Consider the following 17,523-nt stretch of genomic DNA (forward strand, 5'->3'; position numbering starts at 1 on the left):
CCCCCCCCCCAAGACATTACGGATACGTGGAGCCACCGCGCTCCCCCTGGCGCGCCGACGTCCACCCCCGTCGTCGCCCCGACGGTACCGAAAATAACAATCCCGGCGGATCGTGTTCGTCGTGTAAAGCCCCCCCCCCCCCCTGTCGCCCGTGTGCGTTGCGACGAAAAACTTATCTCGTCGTCGAACACGTCATGTTTGATCGTCGTCAATCGGTATCGGCCGAACGCGCAACAGCTGTTAAAACCGTGTCGTGTTTCACTCGGGGTTTTCGCGGTATCGCTGCAGGCTATCGTGGGTTTGTTTCGGCGGCGGTTGAAAAGCGGTGCCAGTGGCGCGTGGACGAAGAGTTGTGAACAAAGTTTCGACAAAGAAAAACGCCAAAAAGCATCCGAGAGAGTGACGGTTCGAAGTAAACGTTTTCGACGAACCCGTCGTTTCTTATCGAAAACCACCCGCGCACTACGATTCGAAACGATAACCGGCAGAACCGTCGTCTGCGACAGTGACGGAAATTAAAACTGTCGCGTTTCGCCGTCGGTGTCTCGAACGTGCACTTCGGTTTCGAACGCCGTGACGGTTCGTGGTAACGAAAACCGACGTTTTCCGTCGTAGTGCGCGGGACGCTCACGCCGGGTTCACGGTCGTGTAGGCCGACCGAACAGCGACTTTTCGTTTTCCGATAAAATCCGCCGACGAACCGCAAACGACAAAACGACGCCGTTTTCGGAGACGTTTTCGTCGCCTACTGTTCCGTTCTCGTGTTCGGCAACTTTTGTCCGTCGTAAACAATCGAATATCCGTGGCGAATTAACAACTATCATAATAATACCGATGTTTTCGTTTCGTCTGCGCTCTGACCGCGCTCCTCTGCATTAAAAAAAAAAAAAAAAAAAATTAAATGCCGGCTTAAACATTTTGCCTCCACGTATCGTGTACATGATTCCGCTTTCTTTTTTTCTTTTTTTTTTTCGTGTTAACGGAAAGCGTGTACAATTTGTTACTGTTTCGCATTTGTAGCCATATTGAAAAAAAAAAAAAAAAAAGTTGCGGTTGATATTTGATTTCCGTTTTCCGAAACCGAGTGCAAACCCGATATATTGTTACAGACGCTGCGCGTGATTTGTACCCATTCGTCCCCGATAGAAATTTGCCCGCTCACTAGTGCTCGTCAATGTCACCGTACCCTCTACTCAGGGTCTGGAGCCCTTTTTTTTTGTACTGCATTATTTCCGCAGACCCCATAATTTACGTTTCCATTCACGCAACCGAACACATTTAGTCGAATCGAAGTGAATTACGTTAAACAAATTTATTAAAATTAAAAAAAAAAAAAAAAAAATCGAAATTTATAATTGTCATGTTTTTTTCTTTATTTAAATTGCATTTCCGTATATTGGCTGACGCCAAAATATCAGTGTGTATCGCAGATACAACGTTTTCCACCCCCCACACACACATGCGTAGGCAGCGCCATGGAAAGCGTTAGGGGTGGCAGCCCTTTTAGTGTGTACACAATACGACGGTCTGCGAACCGTTTCAGCCTCGCACGGACGGACGAACAGTGTTTCGCGAATTTTCCCATGGCGCGCGCGCACTGCTGCAACCGATGAGAATGAGAAGGGACACTTGCTTACGATGATATTGTGATGTTATGTCGCCGGCGGGGATGGGGAAAGAATGGTTTTGACCCGAAACGTTTCGGTTTTGTTGTTTTCACTCGCTCCATCATCATATACATATTTTTTTTTTCAACAACGCAGTAGTACTAACGAATACAATACCGTATCTGCGCAGACCTTTTTTGCAGTACGATGCATTCTCGACTGTGGGCCAGCGGTGAGGGAGGTCCGTCTCACCCAGATCCGATACGCAGTGAATATTATTTTTAAAGAGGTTTGATTTTATTTCGTTTCCTTATGCTTCACGAATCGGAATGACGATAGGGTCCGCTTTATTCGATTCAATGACGACAGTAATACTGTGCATATTCCGTGTAGCATCGAAATCGCGATGCAACGACACGGTTTTTTTTTTCTATCAATCGTGCGACGCCGATCAAACCGACTAATGCAGACCGCTTTGCCGAACGAACAACGAATGTCACGAAGCGGAGTCAGAGCATGTCTGCTGCCCGCGGTACGTAACGACCCAACCAACCGGCCTTCGAAGTTTGGGTTTGGGCCATAGACGTCGGGAAACCTATACCGTGGCCGAAACAACCACTCCGACCTGACGATAACGTCTTCCCGTCGTTGATTTGCACGGCGATATATTTAAATTACAACTGAGCTCGACCGCTATCTGTACCTACGCCATTTTTTTTCGGCGGGTTCTACGGAAACGGGAAGCCTTATTTATTGTGTTCTGCGTGTGGTATTTTATTTTAATATTTCAAATCAAGACTTGAAAATCCTATAAAAATGTAATTTCGTCGAAAACCCTGTAGGGAGGGTGCGCCCTTCGAAACAGCGTACTGGGGATTTCACAAAGACTAGTGACGTAACTAAGAGGGATCATAGGGTGAAGTTGCACCCGGTTCGAACGCCATTAGAAGGGTCCAGTCATCCCATTATTTCGATCGAATATATGAAATAACCCGTTTTCAGGATATCTATACTAATCGTTTACTCCAACGATTTCTATTCATAGACGCATGATTACAGGTCCAGCGAACTTGGAAGTGATAAGCTCCTGATTTCGAATTTGTACCTCCGTGAATGGAAACAATCGATTCGTTGCGTAAAAAATGAATAATGAATTAATAATAACAATTATTACTATCCAAACAATTCGAAAATCTGTTTAAAAGACCATAAATTTCACCAATTTTTGTGTGCAGACATACGTCTTTTTCGGCGTTTTGAAATGTTTTACCAGCCGTTAAAACCGAAACGTTAACAATAATTACAAAAACAAAATCAAGTTTCAAAAACGTATGAAAAAATAAATTGTTTCTCTTAGACTACGTCCTCTGTTCACACCATGTTTTCGTTGCATAATGTGTCCGTCATAGGCGCAATTAGAGTAAAAAATTTTGGGGGTTTCAACCCCTCCCATATATTTTTCAATCACTGCTTCTCAGAAACTTTTTTTCCACTCTTCACCCTATATAAAAAATTTGCTTATTGGAAGGCAAGTAAAACTTAAAAATAAAAATAAATTTCAATTTTTTAGTAGTAATCGCATATTTTTTATTTTATCTATCAATATTATAATATAAAATTCTGCATGATTTTTGTGAAGGTTTTGAATGTTTTTGAGGGGTCTTAGTCCCTTCAAACTACCCTATTTGCGCCTATGGTGTCCGTTCACGTGAACACTGGCGAGCATGTTAACAGTGATTGCGTTGTGCGAGTGCTCGGTTTAGCAAACGCTTATTGAAACACATTGAGGGAGTTCGGAGTAATAATGAGAGGAACGACTTCAGTGACTCTTCATCGGATGACGAAAAATGCATATGGGCTTCTATGCTTTATAACATGGATGGTCAACTGGCGACCCGCGTACTTTTTTTTTCTGGCTGTGTTGTATTTTTAAATCACTTCATCACATTTTAGTGATTATTACTATTTAATACGTTGATAATAAACGTTAATCGTAAAATGTAGATATTATATTTTCTTTAGTTTTGAATTCCAGCTAAATCATAAAATAACTAAGTATAATATATATCTATAATGGTAAATATAGCTAAAATAGCTATAGGTGTTAGGCACTTATTTTATTGTAATGGTTTAACTGTAAAATTAAATTGTTGAAAGTAAATGCTAATGGTCAATTTTAATGACTTTTTTTTATTTTTAATTAATTTAATATGGCCCGCCAGATTTTAAATTTCTAAAAATTGGTCCTCTTATTACATTGAGTTTCCCATCCTTGCTCTATAAGATTTAAAACAATAGAACACTAGATGTGGTGGACGGCAAGTACAATGTTTTCGCAATACCTCTTGTACGCATCGATTGGGTTGGTTATAAATGTGTGAACGTAAAAGCATCCATACCATTTATATGTTGTGTGTTATGTATTATTATTATTATTATTATTGTATTATTATCCACTCGCGAGATGATCGGTCGAGTAACGCGCGTTATAATCACCGACAATAATACAGATCTGTGTGATAATTACGATTCGGGTTTCTACGGTAAATCAATACCCGCAACGAAAATTGTACTTCTAGCTTTTCAGAGCAATCACCAATTATTTTTTAATTTACATTCATAATCTGTTTATATTTTGACTATTGATTTTTATAAAACTGTATTACTTATAGTGTGTTTAAACAATCATTAATTGTATTTTTATGAGGTATTTATATATTTATTTACCTGTATAAACCACAAAAAATCAAGTAATCGCACTATACTTTTTCGTTGCGGGAGTACATTGTTATTATGTTACATTAATGTATAGTATCGATACTAAAAAGTATTAAATATAATATTTCGTATACGGGTTTTGTAGACTTGGCCTATGATCGGTACCTTTTATTATGTCGTTCTTAATATACCCCGTAAGACTTTAACCATAATAACCTCTAAAAATAGTTTATAATTCGTTGTTTTCAAAACATTTTACAGAAATTTGATGGTTTGTATTTTACCTTTTAATGTATAAATTTGTACCATAACACGATCAAGTAAGGCTCCCTTAGTTCCCCTGGGTATGTCACTTTATATAGAAACACATACATTTATTTGTTTACACTGTTTCGTATATGTATATGTGTATCCATTTGTGAGTATAATACATATTAAATTGTTATGTATATGATCTGCGTACGTCGTCATGGGTCCTTATCAGTTCAATCGTCTTCAGTGTATCGCACTCAGGTAGAATGATTTAAAAATATTTTGAATTGTCTCGGTCTAACCTAACGTGCTGCATCAGAAGATAGGTCGCAGCGACTAGCCTTCCGTGTCCGAACGAGACGGCTGAGTCGACGGCGTGTAAATATGTGTGTGTGTGTGTGTGAATGTACCAAGACGACGATTGTATTAATTTGAACGACGTAAGTAAGAGGTGGAAGCAGATTCAGAATATATTTCTGGGGTGGGGGGGGGCATCTATAAAATAACAAGTAAAAGTACAGGAAATATTTTTTATCATCTTACATACAAATATAATTTAGTTTTGTTGGGTTGCAGGTATCAACCTACAGTTTAACTCTGTACAGATATACTGGAATACAAACAGAAATATAATTTTATGTAACATTTTATTTGTGTTGAAAAAAATAGTTGATTATTTCGTATAATTTTATAATAAAAAATTCCGTAGAATAATTTAAATATGGCTGTATGTCGGAGGGAGAAACTTCTATAGAATCTTTTCGTGGATACGCCAATGGTAAGAGAACTGCGATGATTAAAACCGTAGGCAATTTATTGGACGGTAACTCGTGCACAACAACCGCGTTCTGAAAAAAACCACTGTTCAAAGATATATTCGTTCATAATTATATAAAATACAATTATTACAATATTATAATGTTGGCCTTCGGTAAAAACTACAATAACTGCTGTATAAATATCAATCCATTAACAAAGAGGTGTTGTGGATAAAACTTTTCAAGCTCTATGACTACTTTGAAAAAGTCGATTATTGGGTATAGAATTTTTTTTATCTAGTTATTATGATAATTATATTGTATATGATAATTGAAATAGTAGGAGATGCGTAGGGAATGTAAAAAAACCATTCGAGTGGAGGTTTAGGACAAAGGTGGGACGGACCCCAAATAGTTGGGGGAAAGGCGAAGATGATATTGGATGTGACAATCAGCGGGGAAAAAAAGTATAAGATAGAAGCCGCTATCGCGTATTGTTCTGAAATCGTAAAACGACGTTGGTGTCCTGTCGTCTGCCTATAAAGTACGTGGACATTCGGATTTTACAACCTTTTTTAAAGGTTTTAAATGATATTACAATACGCGCAATGAATTTATTTCGCAACAGTCGTAAGCAATACATCAACACGTGGTTTGTCGCGTATTGGATTTAAGGTACGAGGTACTTAGGTAATATTACACGAACATCGTGTACCGTGTGTTCCATGTTCAATTATATTTATTTATCACGTTTACGTATACCTTTAACGAAAACGAAAACTGTAATTGGAATCGTAAGCTTACATCGAGTCATCGTTCAAAAGGAATGGATTACTCTACACTCGATCACGCGTTGAACAAGTTTCAACCATCGACCGGTAACGTGGTGGTAATCAAGTTCGTTTCACGAATAAAAACGGACAAAGAGATTGCTCGAATTCGGTACGGACCTCGTGGCCTAAACCATGTACACGGTAGAGCGGTGCCCTAAGAGATCGGTGCACAGATGCCAGTGGCGGCTCCAGAACCTTGATTGAGGGGGGGGGGGCAAGTTATATTTTTACAAAATCTTGTAACGAAAAGAAAGCAACAATTCAGTCCGTAGAGAAATGTGTGCTACGCAATTCGTGTTTTGAACATTATAAAATAATAATATCATAGTATCATACCATAGTATGTTTTATATTAATATTATTTATTTATAGCCTTATTGGTTCTTCATAATATAGATAGCAGGTACATCGTTCAGACCGTCATACCACTATGGCTCTGTCTACATACTTGTGCGTGTCGTACTATTATAATATACGTCATTTTTGGTTAACAATTATAAATTTTTTTATGAATACGGTTTGAGGGGGGCGCGGCCCCTAGCCCTTCCCCTCTGGAGCCGTTCCTGACAGACACAACTCGGGTGGTTCAGTGTTTTTCGATATTCAGCTGCGTCCGCACCGGGACGGCTACGTGGCTCGCGCGAGATCACCGATTTTTCGTTGGTATCGCAGAACGTCGCTGAACATTATTGCAACGTCGCGCATACGGCAGCAGCAGCGATCGCAGTCGTTCGCATTTCGCACGATAGCCGCTTCGCTCCCACCGCAATTTTTGCACGGTTGCCGACGGATTGAGAGTCGCCACCACCATCACCACCACCATTGTCGCATTTCACGTACCAAGCCCCGCCGTGTACGTCGTCCACCACCGGTCCACGGTCGCCGTCGCCGCCGCCGCCGCCGCCGCCGCCGCCACGACTCGCCGAAAAACACTTCGCTGATGTGCGTGCGTGCACCACACGCCGTACGCTTGCCGCAGTGGTCGCTCATCGCCGTCGTCGCGTTCAGTTTTACGCCGATCGTCCTCTAGTGTACACGTAGCTCGCTGTTCGCAGCTCTCGACCTCTGTGTGTGTGTGTGTGTATGTGTGTGAGTCTGTCTACTCTTTCTCTGTCATCCTGTCTCTCTCTCTCTCTCTCTCTCTCTCTCTCATTTTCTCTCTATCACTCTCACACATAAGCTGCCTGTCGTCCGTCCGTGTCATTCGTCAAAATATTACAAACCGGAAAAAAAATAACAAAAAAAACCACTCTTCGTCTCCTATATTTCCGACGCGTTCCGCGAGACGAAGAATAAAACTCGATTTTATCTCGTTTTCTCAAAACTTTTCGACAAGCACGGACGGCGGCGAGCGTTCCGCCGACGTTTTCCACTGCACCAACAACTACCGACAGACACCAGTCAGACCGTCGACCGAGTGAGTATTTATATTTTATTGTTTTTACCGGAAATATACCTTTACTATTAAGATTATCCTCTACGTTTATTCGGTTACATGTTTATTTATTGTTTGCATTACTTTTTCACTGTGGTCGAAACAAAAAAAAAAACGGACTTTTGCGAAAGTCTTCCGCGTACGCTCTCTTTATTATCTCGCGCTTCCTCCTGACCGCGACCGGGTCGGATTTAGCGAGCGTTATTCGCGCAAGAGAAAGTGCAGCACAGACCGGCGTCATCGTCGTCGTCGCCCATTACCGTACCAATAAAATTATTATGAATAGCAATACGTCGGTGTACCAGTGGCCGAGCAAATTTTTCGTTTCCAAGTTTTGCAACCGATCGTTTTCCCTCGCCGTTTCCTTTTAGACCCGATCGTGACGATCTCGGCAGAGTACCGTGTTCCGTATTTCGGCACCGCGCACCCGATGCTGTTACGTTTCAATTTCGATACCAACAATTCAAGTCCGGGCAGGCGACGTGGTAAACCGTCCGTGTCCACCTGTCCGGCGTGTACGCGGCGATCGGCCGATGTCGCGACAGTTCCGCCACGGGCGGGGGCCTCCGTTGTCGATTAAATTTTTATCGCCGTCGGTGGCGGCGTTTTCAAGGGTAAATTGTCCGTTACGGCCGGCCCGAAAACAGGAAATCTCTCGTCCGCAATTATCCCCTACTCACACACTTTCGTATGTTTTTTCATCGCGTTTCGCACGCTCGCCACCGGTGCCCGCGCTCGTAAGTACATCATAACGACGAGCCGATCGTGTGCTGTTCGTTACATGTTCCGTTTAATTACAATGATTTTATTGACGACGGCCACTCGCCAACCCGTCAAAAGTCACGAAAACGTTCCCGTAAACACTTGGAAAATGTTCTCTGGCCCAAGTGTCGGAGAATCTTTACTCTGACTACCCTCTCCTACCGGTCTTTTGATACATTTCACCGGCAGCGTTCTCGTCTTTCAGCTACCTACCCTGTCGCAACAATCATATAACTATATCACTAAATGGTAGAAAGTCGCATTAACATTATTTCTAGTACGAATGCTACGGAATTGATCGCTTTGTTGTTTTTGTCCTTTTTTTTTTTTTTAGGCGAGAGCGATTCTCATCGTCAGCTACGTCAGCTAAAATATTTTATTTTAATATAATCTCCGGTGATTGTTGGGGTAAAAACAAATACGTTTTACCATGTTTTCCCTGAAATCATTCGAACCTAATTTTTCTGTGACAAATCAATACGGTTTGATTTGTTTACATTCGTTGTGCCTATCGTAAAATGGGGATTTACTATACGAGGGCCCTCCCAAGGTTGGTGGCCCTAGACAGCCGCTTTGTTTGCTTGGGTAGAAATCCGGCACTGTATAATTATATATGAATTACAACTGTGACGGATGGTTCGTGTTTTTCGAATTAATTCACTACAACTTATTTGATAATGTTATTTTATCGAACCAGTTAAAATTAATTGCGGGTCGAAGCGTTGGAATTCGTGAATCGTTTGTGTTAATATATTTGATAAAAACGAGGTTTCAAATAATAATATTAAAAACACGTTTATTTTGTCTATACTCAATATAATATGGGTTTAATGATATCGAATTTTCCCCTATCTTGTATTGCCGAGTTGTAATATTTTTCCCCTGATATGAATGATTATAATATATTGTATACAATCAGTTTGTCTTTTATTATAATTGCCATTGTTTTATTTTTAGCAGCACAATTAATGATAAGACCTCGTTTATTTTTATTTGTGTCGTTTTTCAGATAATCGCATGATCGAAAAACTTAAACTGACGAAATCACTCCATTTGACAATTTCCGTAAACGGAAAAAATATATAATTTTTTCACAGTTTTTTTGACTGGGGTGATCTTCATTCGTTTTTTATTTACTGGTTATAGTAAATTTATACGAGTACCTACATACATCAAGTTACAATTACATAACCATTTCATTTTACATTTTAAATAATAATATGACGTGGCCGATTTCTGATTTTTTTGATATTTTAGCAACTAATCGTTAATTCATAGCAAGAACCGCGTAGATAATATATTAATGTCGGCACATTTCATTTATATCAAATTGATTCGGATTTTTCGTAAAATGCTATGAATTGTTTTAACTTGTGCTATAAAAGTGTATAGACACACTGTACATTTATTGAACAACCTAGTTGCCGAATCACTTTTACTTTTAACACCGAATTTCAGATTCATTATAGTTTCATATATTGTCCTCATTTTTTTCTTTATTAAATTATACAATTTGAAAGTCTTTTGAATTGTTGATAATGTGACATTATTTTTTTTTACTTAAGTAAAACTCAAATTCTATATATTACCTAATGTAAATTTGAAAAACTGTGGAAAGAATAAAATGTAATTCAAAGTGTTATGTTTTACAAATCAAGTATTTTATTATCGTGTAGATAATGATGAAACATGTATTTTTCCAGTCGATTTCATATTTTGTGTGTCAAATACTGAATTTTAGTGTTGTACGTTTGGTACCTATAGTTATTGAGGTCATTTGTTATAATTAAATATTTTCCGAGTACATAATTAGGTTATAAACAGTTATATGAATTGCTATAATTCTTCTGTATTCATGTTTGTTGTAGACATACTAAGAAAATATCTATAAATATGAACAACAATTAATTGAGAAATAAAATTACTCATTTTATTCCCATTTTAATTTAAATAACTTGCTAAAAATATAATCTTTTAAAATTACAAATTTAATGTATTTATCAAATTATTATTTTGTAAGTAATTAAGTATAACTTCATAAAAATACATTGAATAGTTAAGCTACTTTTTTTTTTTAAATCGTGTAATACTAATATTCCATAGACATTATTGTTGTATAAAATGTTAATAATATTTATTTATATTTATAAATGCATTGTGAGTTTTCAACACGTGGCTTAGGATTTAGACAATGTTATTGTATATTCGATAAAAAATATTTATAATTTACGAAGTTTTATATTTTTAAAGCTATATAGGTAAATCATAATTGCATTCTTGGTAGTTTCATATAGTTATATTTTATTGAAAAAAGGATAATTTTAACTTTGACAAATTAAATTATATCTTATATCTCATATAGCTGTAGTACAATTGTATATTATGAAATTAGTGTTTGTTTCATTTTATCTCTGTACCTACTTCATGATTTAATTATATAATGTATACTTATATTATTAATCTATGGGAATTATTGTATTATTTTATGTATTTCAAATGTGAAAGTAGGTTGTACTATTAAACATTTATGACATACTTGAAACTGTCCATAACATTAATTTTTCTTTTATAGTTAACTATGTTTTGTCCAATTTGTTCTTCAGAAATCTGGAGTGGCATCGGGAGATGGGTTAGGAGATAGACTCCCTTTATCATGCACTGTAATTATATATTGTTGTTTTGTACGAATGTATAGTTTATAAGGTTTTAGATTTTTTTTAATTTTTAAAAGTATTAATTTATGATTTGTAATAAACAATAAACATGATTTATGTATAAACTATCCCACGGCTACACAGTAATCATTTATTTATGATTAATTTTTAAGTTACTTACCTACAGTTTTATTGTTAATATTTTGTTATCTACGCAAAATCGAGCATAAAATTGAATAAAAAGAATAAATAATACAGTGTTGAAATTTTTCACAAGCCTGAACCTGAATACATAAAGGATTATATTAATATTTGGTTACTGATGAGTTATAAGATGCAGGTTAGGGGGTTACCATGGATATTGATTTTGATTATCCCCTACTGTAAAATTTTCTTAATTACCCCTCAGAAAAAGTTGATATTGGTGTTAAATTATATTATCAAAATACTAAATCATTAACTAGTTCTTTATATTGTTAATTATAATTTTATATTCCCTTAATTGAAATTAATACTTATATTAATTTTAAATGTAATTTTATTAATTCATATTTGATGTTATATTATTATTTGATAATATTTTTTATTACAACTATACACTATATAAGCTGTATAAGTAAACAGCTATACACAATAATCATCAGTATAGGTTTGACATAATAAATATTGATAATGTGTAATAAAATAGTGAATTTATATCTATTATTGTTGTAATAAAATTCATAAGTTAATTCAAATCATTTTTAGTTTAAATTAAAATTACCTAGTCTAAATGATAAATTATATTTAGGTAATTTACATAGTTAGTGAACAAGGACAATATTTATACTCAAATAAGTTGTCTTAATAAGAAAAATTTTACTTTTTATATTCCTGGTTTTTATTTAGAAATTTATCAACATTTATTTCAAAATAACAAACAGTTTATCATAAATATACCTCGATTTATGTACAGTACCTATAGCATTAATATTTATGTACATTTAATTTACCGTATAATTAGTTAAGAATAAAAAATTACTTCTTATTAATTGAGTGTATTTTGGTTAAAATGTAGAAATGAATCAAGTATACACTAGGGAATAAACTTAATCTCAAACTTAACTAACATATTCACAATTAAATATTAGTAATATTTGTACATTTAGGCTCACTTGAATGATAAATCATTTTTAAAATAAGTACCTAATAACGTATTTGTCACACACTATTGTGTGATGATCATTATTAAAACATAAACTATATACTGTATACTTAAAATAATTTACTTCAAGACAGTAGAAGTTGTTTGATTAAATTTCAATAAAATTATTATTGCACAAACATATTTTAAAACAATATATTTATTAAAGTAATTCAAAGTTAATTTTATTGGATTTCAATTATTTATGTTAATGATATGAAATAAAATATAATATTTTGACTGTTGATATACTATGAAAACTTTTATAATTATCAAAATCAATTTAAAATTATAACCTTTAGTATAGTTTGACATACCTACTTTAACATTTTTCTTCAATTTTATTAAATCTGTATCTTATATATATATAAATTTTAGTATTAAAAATATTTGATATTATGAATTAAAAGAATACAAACCAGCAAGTCCTGGAGTTGGTGTTTATAGTTAAAGTCAAATTTGACTGTTCAAAATAAAATAATTATTTAAAATATTGAAGTCAAGTGATAATATTCTTATAGAGTATACTTATAGCTTAAGCATTTTTGATCTCATATCAAGTATATCTTTTCATAAAAAAAAGTTTTAATAAAAATTGTATGTTTAATCTCATGTGGTTTTATAATTAGGTGCTATATATTTTTAAGTTTTAATCATATTTTGGCTATAAAGATAATAGCGTTGTTGATATATTTACTATGCCATAAATGTTTGCTTTTTTAACATTACTAAAGGCTTAAATAAAAGAACAATTATAAATAAAATTGAAATTAACAAATAATAATAGTAAACACAATTTATCATAATAAATGCTATTTTTATATTTTTTAAATCAAATTGATAACTGTTGGCTTTTTAAAAACTAAAATAGTATATTAATTTTCATTAAAAACGATATTAAAATATATTAATTGCTCGTCATCAGTAAATTGAGTATAATTGTAGGTACATTGTAGATTAATTTGTTAGATTATTGGTCTAGCAGTTTTTTTCATTCCACTAATAGAAATAATAAAACAAATTTACCAACTCCTTACTGTTCATAATTCTATTGTAGTTACTTATATGTCGAGCTATATGTTATATTCTTTTGAATCTATAATTCTACCAGGGCCATTTTACTTGTTATCAAAATAAATATTAAAATTTAAAGTTATGTTATTATAATATAGATAGTTAAATATTTTGACACTTAGTTAACTTTAATCATACAATTGATTTTAATGAGTTAACTTTGAACTGTTTGAAATTAAATAATTAAAATATTTAGCTAAATAATTAGTTTTTGTGTAGTATTAATTTTTTATTTTTTATTATAAACTAATAAGTAAAAATTAAACAGATTTCATAACCAAATAAAATATATAGAATACGTACAATGTATAACAATATACAATAAATAAGTATACTTACAACTGAGTATAAAATTACTCCTTTAAAAAAGAAATTTGTATTATAAATATTATATAACTAGAAACATAATAATTGAATTCATTCGTATACTTTTTTTCATTTGGTGGATACCTATATGTTTATGTTTGGTTGCCTTTGACTAATTGACGTACAACATATGAAAATCAAGCAACATGTACCTAACATATGCTTTGTTATTAATGTTAGATTTTGAGCTATCACATAATACATATGAAATTTAAAGAAAAATATATTGTTAAAAGTGTGATGTATAATATTTTAGAATATTGACTGACATAGATGTTACTGTAGCTTCAGTTTAAGTTCTTTTAAATAGCCTTAAATTCTGTGTGAGTCTATATTTTACAAAAACAAATTAGCTTTAAATTTCATATTGTGTATTAGTATTTATATTACACATATTACATTAGTATTATCAATATAATTATTTTTAATATAATTCTTACATTTTACTTAGATGACTCAATTTATGTTCTGTGTAGCGTGCTTTTGATGACATGGACAAAAAAACATGAATTGACTTCCTCTTAAAATAAAATTATAGCTCGCTGTAGTTTACTTAACTGGTTATTTTTCCTATAAATTTACAATTTTATTATTAATTTAATATTGTTGCTATCAATTCAATTAATGTATTCTGACTAAATTATGGGTTACTTACTCGTATTATCTATCATATAAATTATTAATATAATTACTAGATTAATAAAATTATGTGTACTACCCATAAATAATAGTGAATTGTATTTATGCTACTATGAAAATGTTATCAATGTTATTTTAATGATATTTATTAATTGGATTTCTGTTTATCTTTGTTTTTGTTTTTTTTTTTTTTTTTTTTGAAAGCGCATTCATCAGTAAATTTAAAATTTAAAATTTAAAATTTTAGTCACTTATAGATAACTTATGAACTTGAGTATTTTACTCAGTTGTGATATAATGATTAATCATAAATTTTTAACTATATACATCTATATTTGATTTTAGTTATTAAAATTAAATGCATACATTTATGTAGTGAAACTAACGAAATAATAATTTCCTGTTATAAATATACGATTTTCGACTCGCACTATGAATTTTCCTGCTGTATTGTTTGAACAAAATCTACGAATTACTGCTTATTTCGTGATAAAAATATTAGATAAAAACAATTTACTAATAACGACAATAGTTTTATAACTTTGCTTATCTAAAGTATGCCATAGTATCATGGGTAATGTTAGTAATTATCAACGTAAAAATATATTTGATTGTCGAAGCTAAACAAATTTTTAATTGCAATCAAAAACAGAAATTAGAATTCTGAAAAATCATGCAAACCTATACATTTTGCATTAATGCAAGTTACCAGGAATATTTATAGAGTGTCTTTTCGAGAGGGGGGTTTACAAATTATATATTAAGTATATATAATCAGTGTATTAACATACTTTTACGTATGTATTCTCGTATTATACTACGTATTTTATTACGTTGAATTAACTGTTTTATTTATTCAACTGCAACCTTTTTTTTTACCGTTCTGCATGTTACCGTCATGTTTTTTTTTCTCTTATCTTTCTTTTTTGACCGTCACTTCAAAATTTTTTTTCAATACCTTTTATTCCACACACTAAAAATCTCTGTTGGAGATTTTCATCCGAACACTTTTCTCAATGTTGTTTAGCTTATATTATAGTCCTATAGACTACTAAAACATTTTAAAATTTTACCTACGCAAGATATGAAGTCACTATTATATCTAAATTATTAAAACAATAGAACGCATTGCTTTGATATCATTTTATATGGTGTGTGCAATGCAAAATATTCTAAACGTATTGTCATTTTTTAGTAAAACAATTGTGCGTGCGTTCGCGCGTTTATGTGTGTTTTAGATTTTTCAATCCAATGATGCAGTTGGAGCTGGAGTCAGCCGTGAAGTTCATTATCTCGATGTTGCGGGCCGGCCATCGGGCAAGGCTGGTGCGCAGCAAGGGCGATAAGTTCTTCCTGGAGCCGGAGATCGAGATGCTGCAAGTGTCGCTGATGTCGGTGATGAGCCACCAGTACAAGGACTTCTGGTTCCCGGACTCACCGAATCGCGGTTCCGCGTACAGATGCATCAGGATCAACAAGGACAAAATGGACCCGGTGATCGCCAAGGCGGCAGCCACGTGCGGCCTGTCGTGCAACCTGATACGCACATATTTGCCGGACGAGCTAACGCTGTGGGTGGACCCGGCCGAGGTTTCGTACAGGATCGGCGAAGAGGATGGTAGCATTTGCGTGCTGTACGAGGGCCCGATGACCGAGACCGCGGCCGAGCCGTCTCGGTACGAACCGACGTCCTCGTCGTCGTCGTCCGTGTCCACGTCTCCGGGATCTTCGGCATCTTCTTCGCCGCCGTACGGTCATCAACACCTCCTGTTGCGCCAACAGCAACAGCAACAACAGCAACAGCAACAACAACAACAACAGCAGCAGCATCAACAGCAACAGCAACAACAACAGCAACAACAACAGCAGCAACAGCAACAACAGCAGCAACAACAGATGGTGGCTTCAGCATCAGTCGATGTCGGTGGTTCGTATTCCAACTATACTTCACCGGTGAAGCAGTCGAACGTGATCACGTTCGTGCCCCCTACATACGGATCTCCTGTACAGTTCGTACATTCCCCTTATCAGTCGTATCCCACTTATATATCCAGTTAAATTTAGAGAAAACGTATTCACACTGATTCAAAAGAAAATCGCTTGTATGAAATATATACTACACATAATATACATTATATTGATGTGTTAATTAAAAATGAAAAAAAGAAAAAAAAATAAACAAATAAAATTTATATTATTTATTAGATAAGTACCTGTATACTATACATATATATATATATATATATATATATAAATATTTAACGTATGTGTTGTAAGGTGTTTTATTTGAAGACGAAAAAATGTAAGTCGCATTATTTTTTAATCGTGAAGCACTCAGTATATAATAATAATTAATGTTTTGCTGGGAAAATACGTTCCCTCTCATCCCTCATATTATTCAGTGATCTCACAAGTCCTTAGGAATTATGATAATATGTGTTTACGTTGAATTATTATAGTATGTGTGTGTATGTGTTTGTGTGTGTTTAGACTCTTTCAAAAACAAACTATAATTACACATTTTGCTGTGTGTACTTTAATATAATATTATAATCGCGTGTACGATTATGGCAAAAAGAAAATCTCGATAAGCAATTACGATTTGTACTGGGTACTCATTGAAAAATGACTGTCGAATGTCAATAAGCGACTTATACTGTAATACTGTAGATGTGTGTAAAAAAAAAAAAAAGATTGATTTAAGTCGAACAACTGGAGACTGGGTGTGTGTAATACGTTTTCAAAAATTGATATTTTAATAGCTGGTATATAATAATATAAAATATATATATTTGAGTGTAGATGGTTGATCACAGTTTTAATGTTATAATATTATTTATCATAATTAATGTTCCCCAAAAAATAATATTAATTTAAGCATTGAATGTTTAATTTTTCCTCTGTTCTATTTTAATTATTACATTGTCAGTGAATTGATTTATTTGAATATAGTGAGTTAAAAAAAAAAAAAAATAATAATAATAATAATTAACTATCCTTAAAAATTCTAAACATAAATACACACACAATATTGATCGTTTTCACCACGCGATCTTCTTCTTAATCGTTTCTGTGTTTCTGTCCTCTACGTTTTTTCTTTGTAGCAATAATAATCCATGTATTAATTACGGTACCTTGTGATCACGTCATCGATGTGCGTATATGATAAACTATTATTAGATTTAAATTTCCGTCATTCGGCAATGTTATATAAATATTTTGAACGCATATTGTTAAGTACT

The 17,523-nt window shown here is 34.0% G+C and overlaps 1 protein-coding gene across 1 annotated transcript; it reads left to right on the forward strand.

Annotated features, from left to right (window-relative positions):
* The first annotated feature begins 7,030 nt into the window (after positions 1-7,030).
* On the forward strand, positions 7,031-16,459 carry LOC112687828 (protein Tob1-like). The gene is made up of 2 exons (XM_025560813.1): positions 7,031-7,585; positions 15,520-16,459. Exon 2 carries the CDS (start codon positions 15,533-15,535, stop codon positions 16,337-16,339), a length of 807 nt encoding a protein of 268 aa, XP_025416598.1. The 5' UTR covers positions 7,031-7,585; positions 15,520-15,532; the 3' UTR covers positions 16,340-16,459.
* Positions 16,460-17,523: the final 1,064 nt, after the last annotated feature.

Source organism: Sipha flava, unplaced genomic scaffold, assembly GCF_003268045.1.
Source record: "Sipha flava isolate LNK unplaced genomic scaffold, YSA_version1 0_pilon_pilon, whole genome shotgun sequence".
In the NCBI taxonomy this organism is placed as follows: Eukaryota; Metazoa; Arthropoda; class Insecta; order Hemiptera; family Aphididae; genus Sipha; species Sipha flava.

Excerpts from the sequence above, each read along its gene's own strand:
- LOC112687828 (XM_025560813.1), top strand. The coding sequence starts at position 15,533 with ATGATGCAGTTGGAGCTGGAGTCAGCCGTGAAGTTCATTATCTCGATG.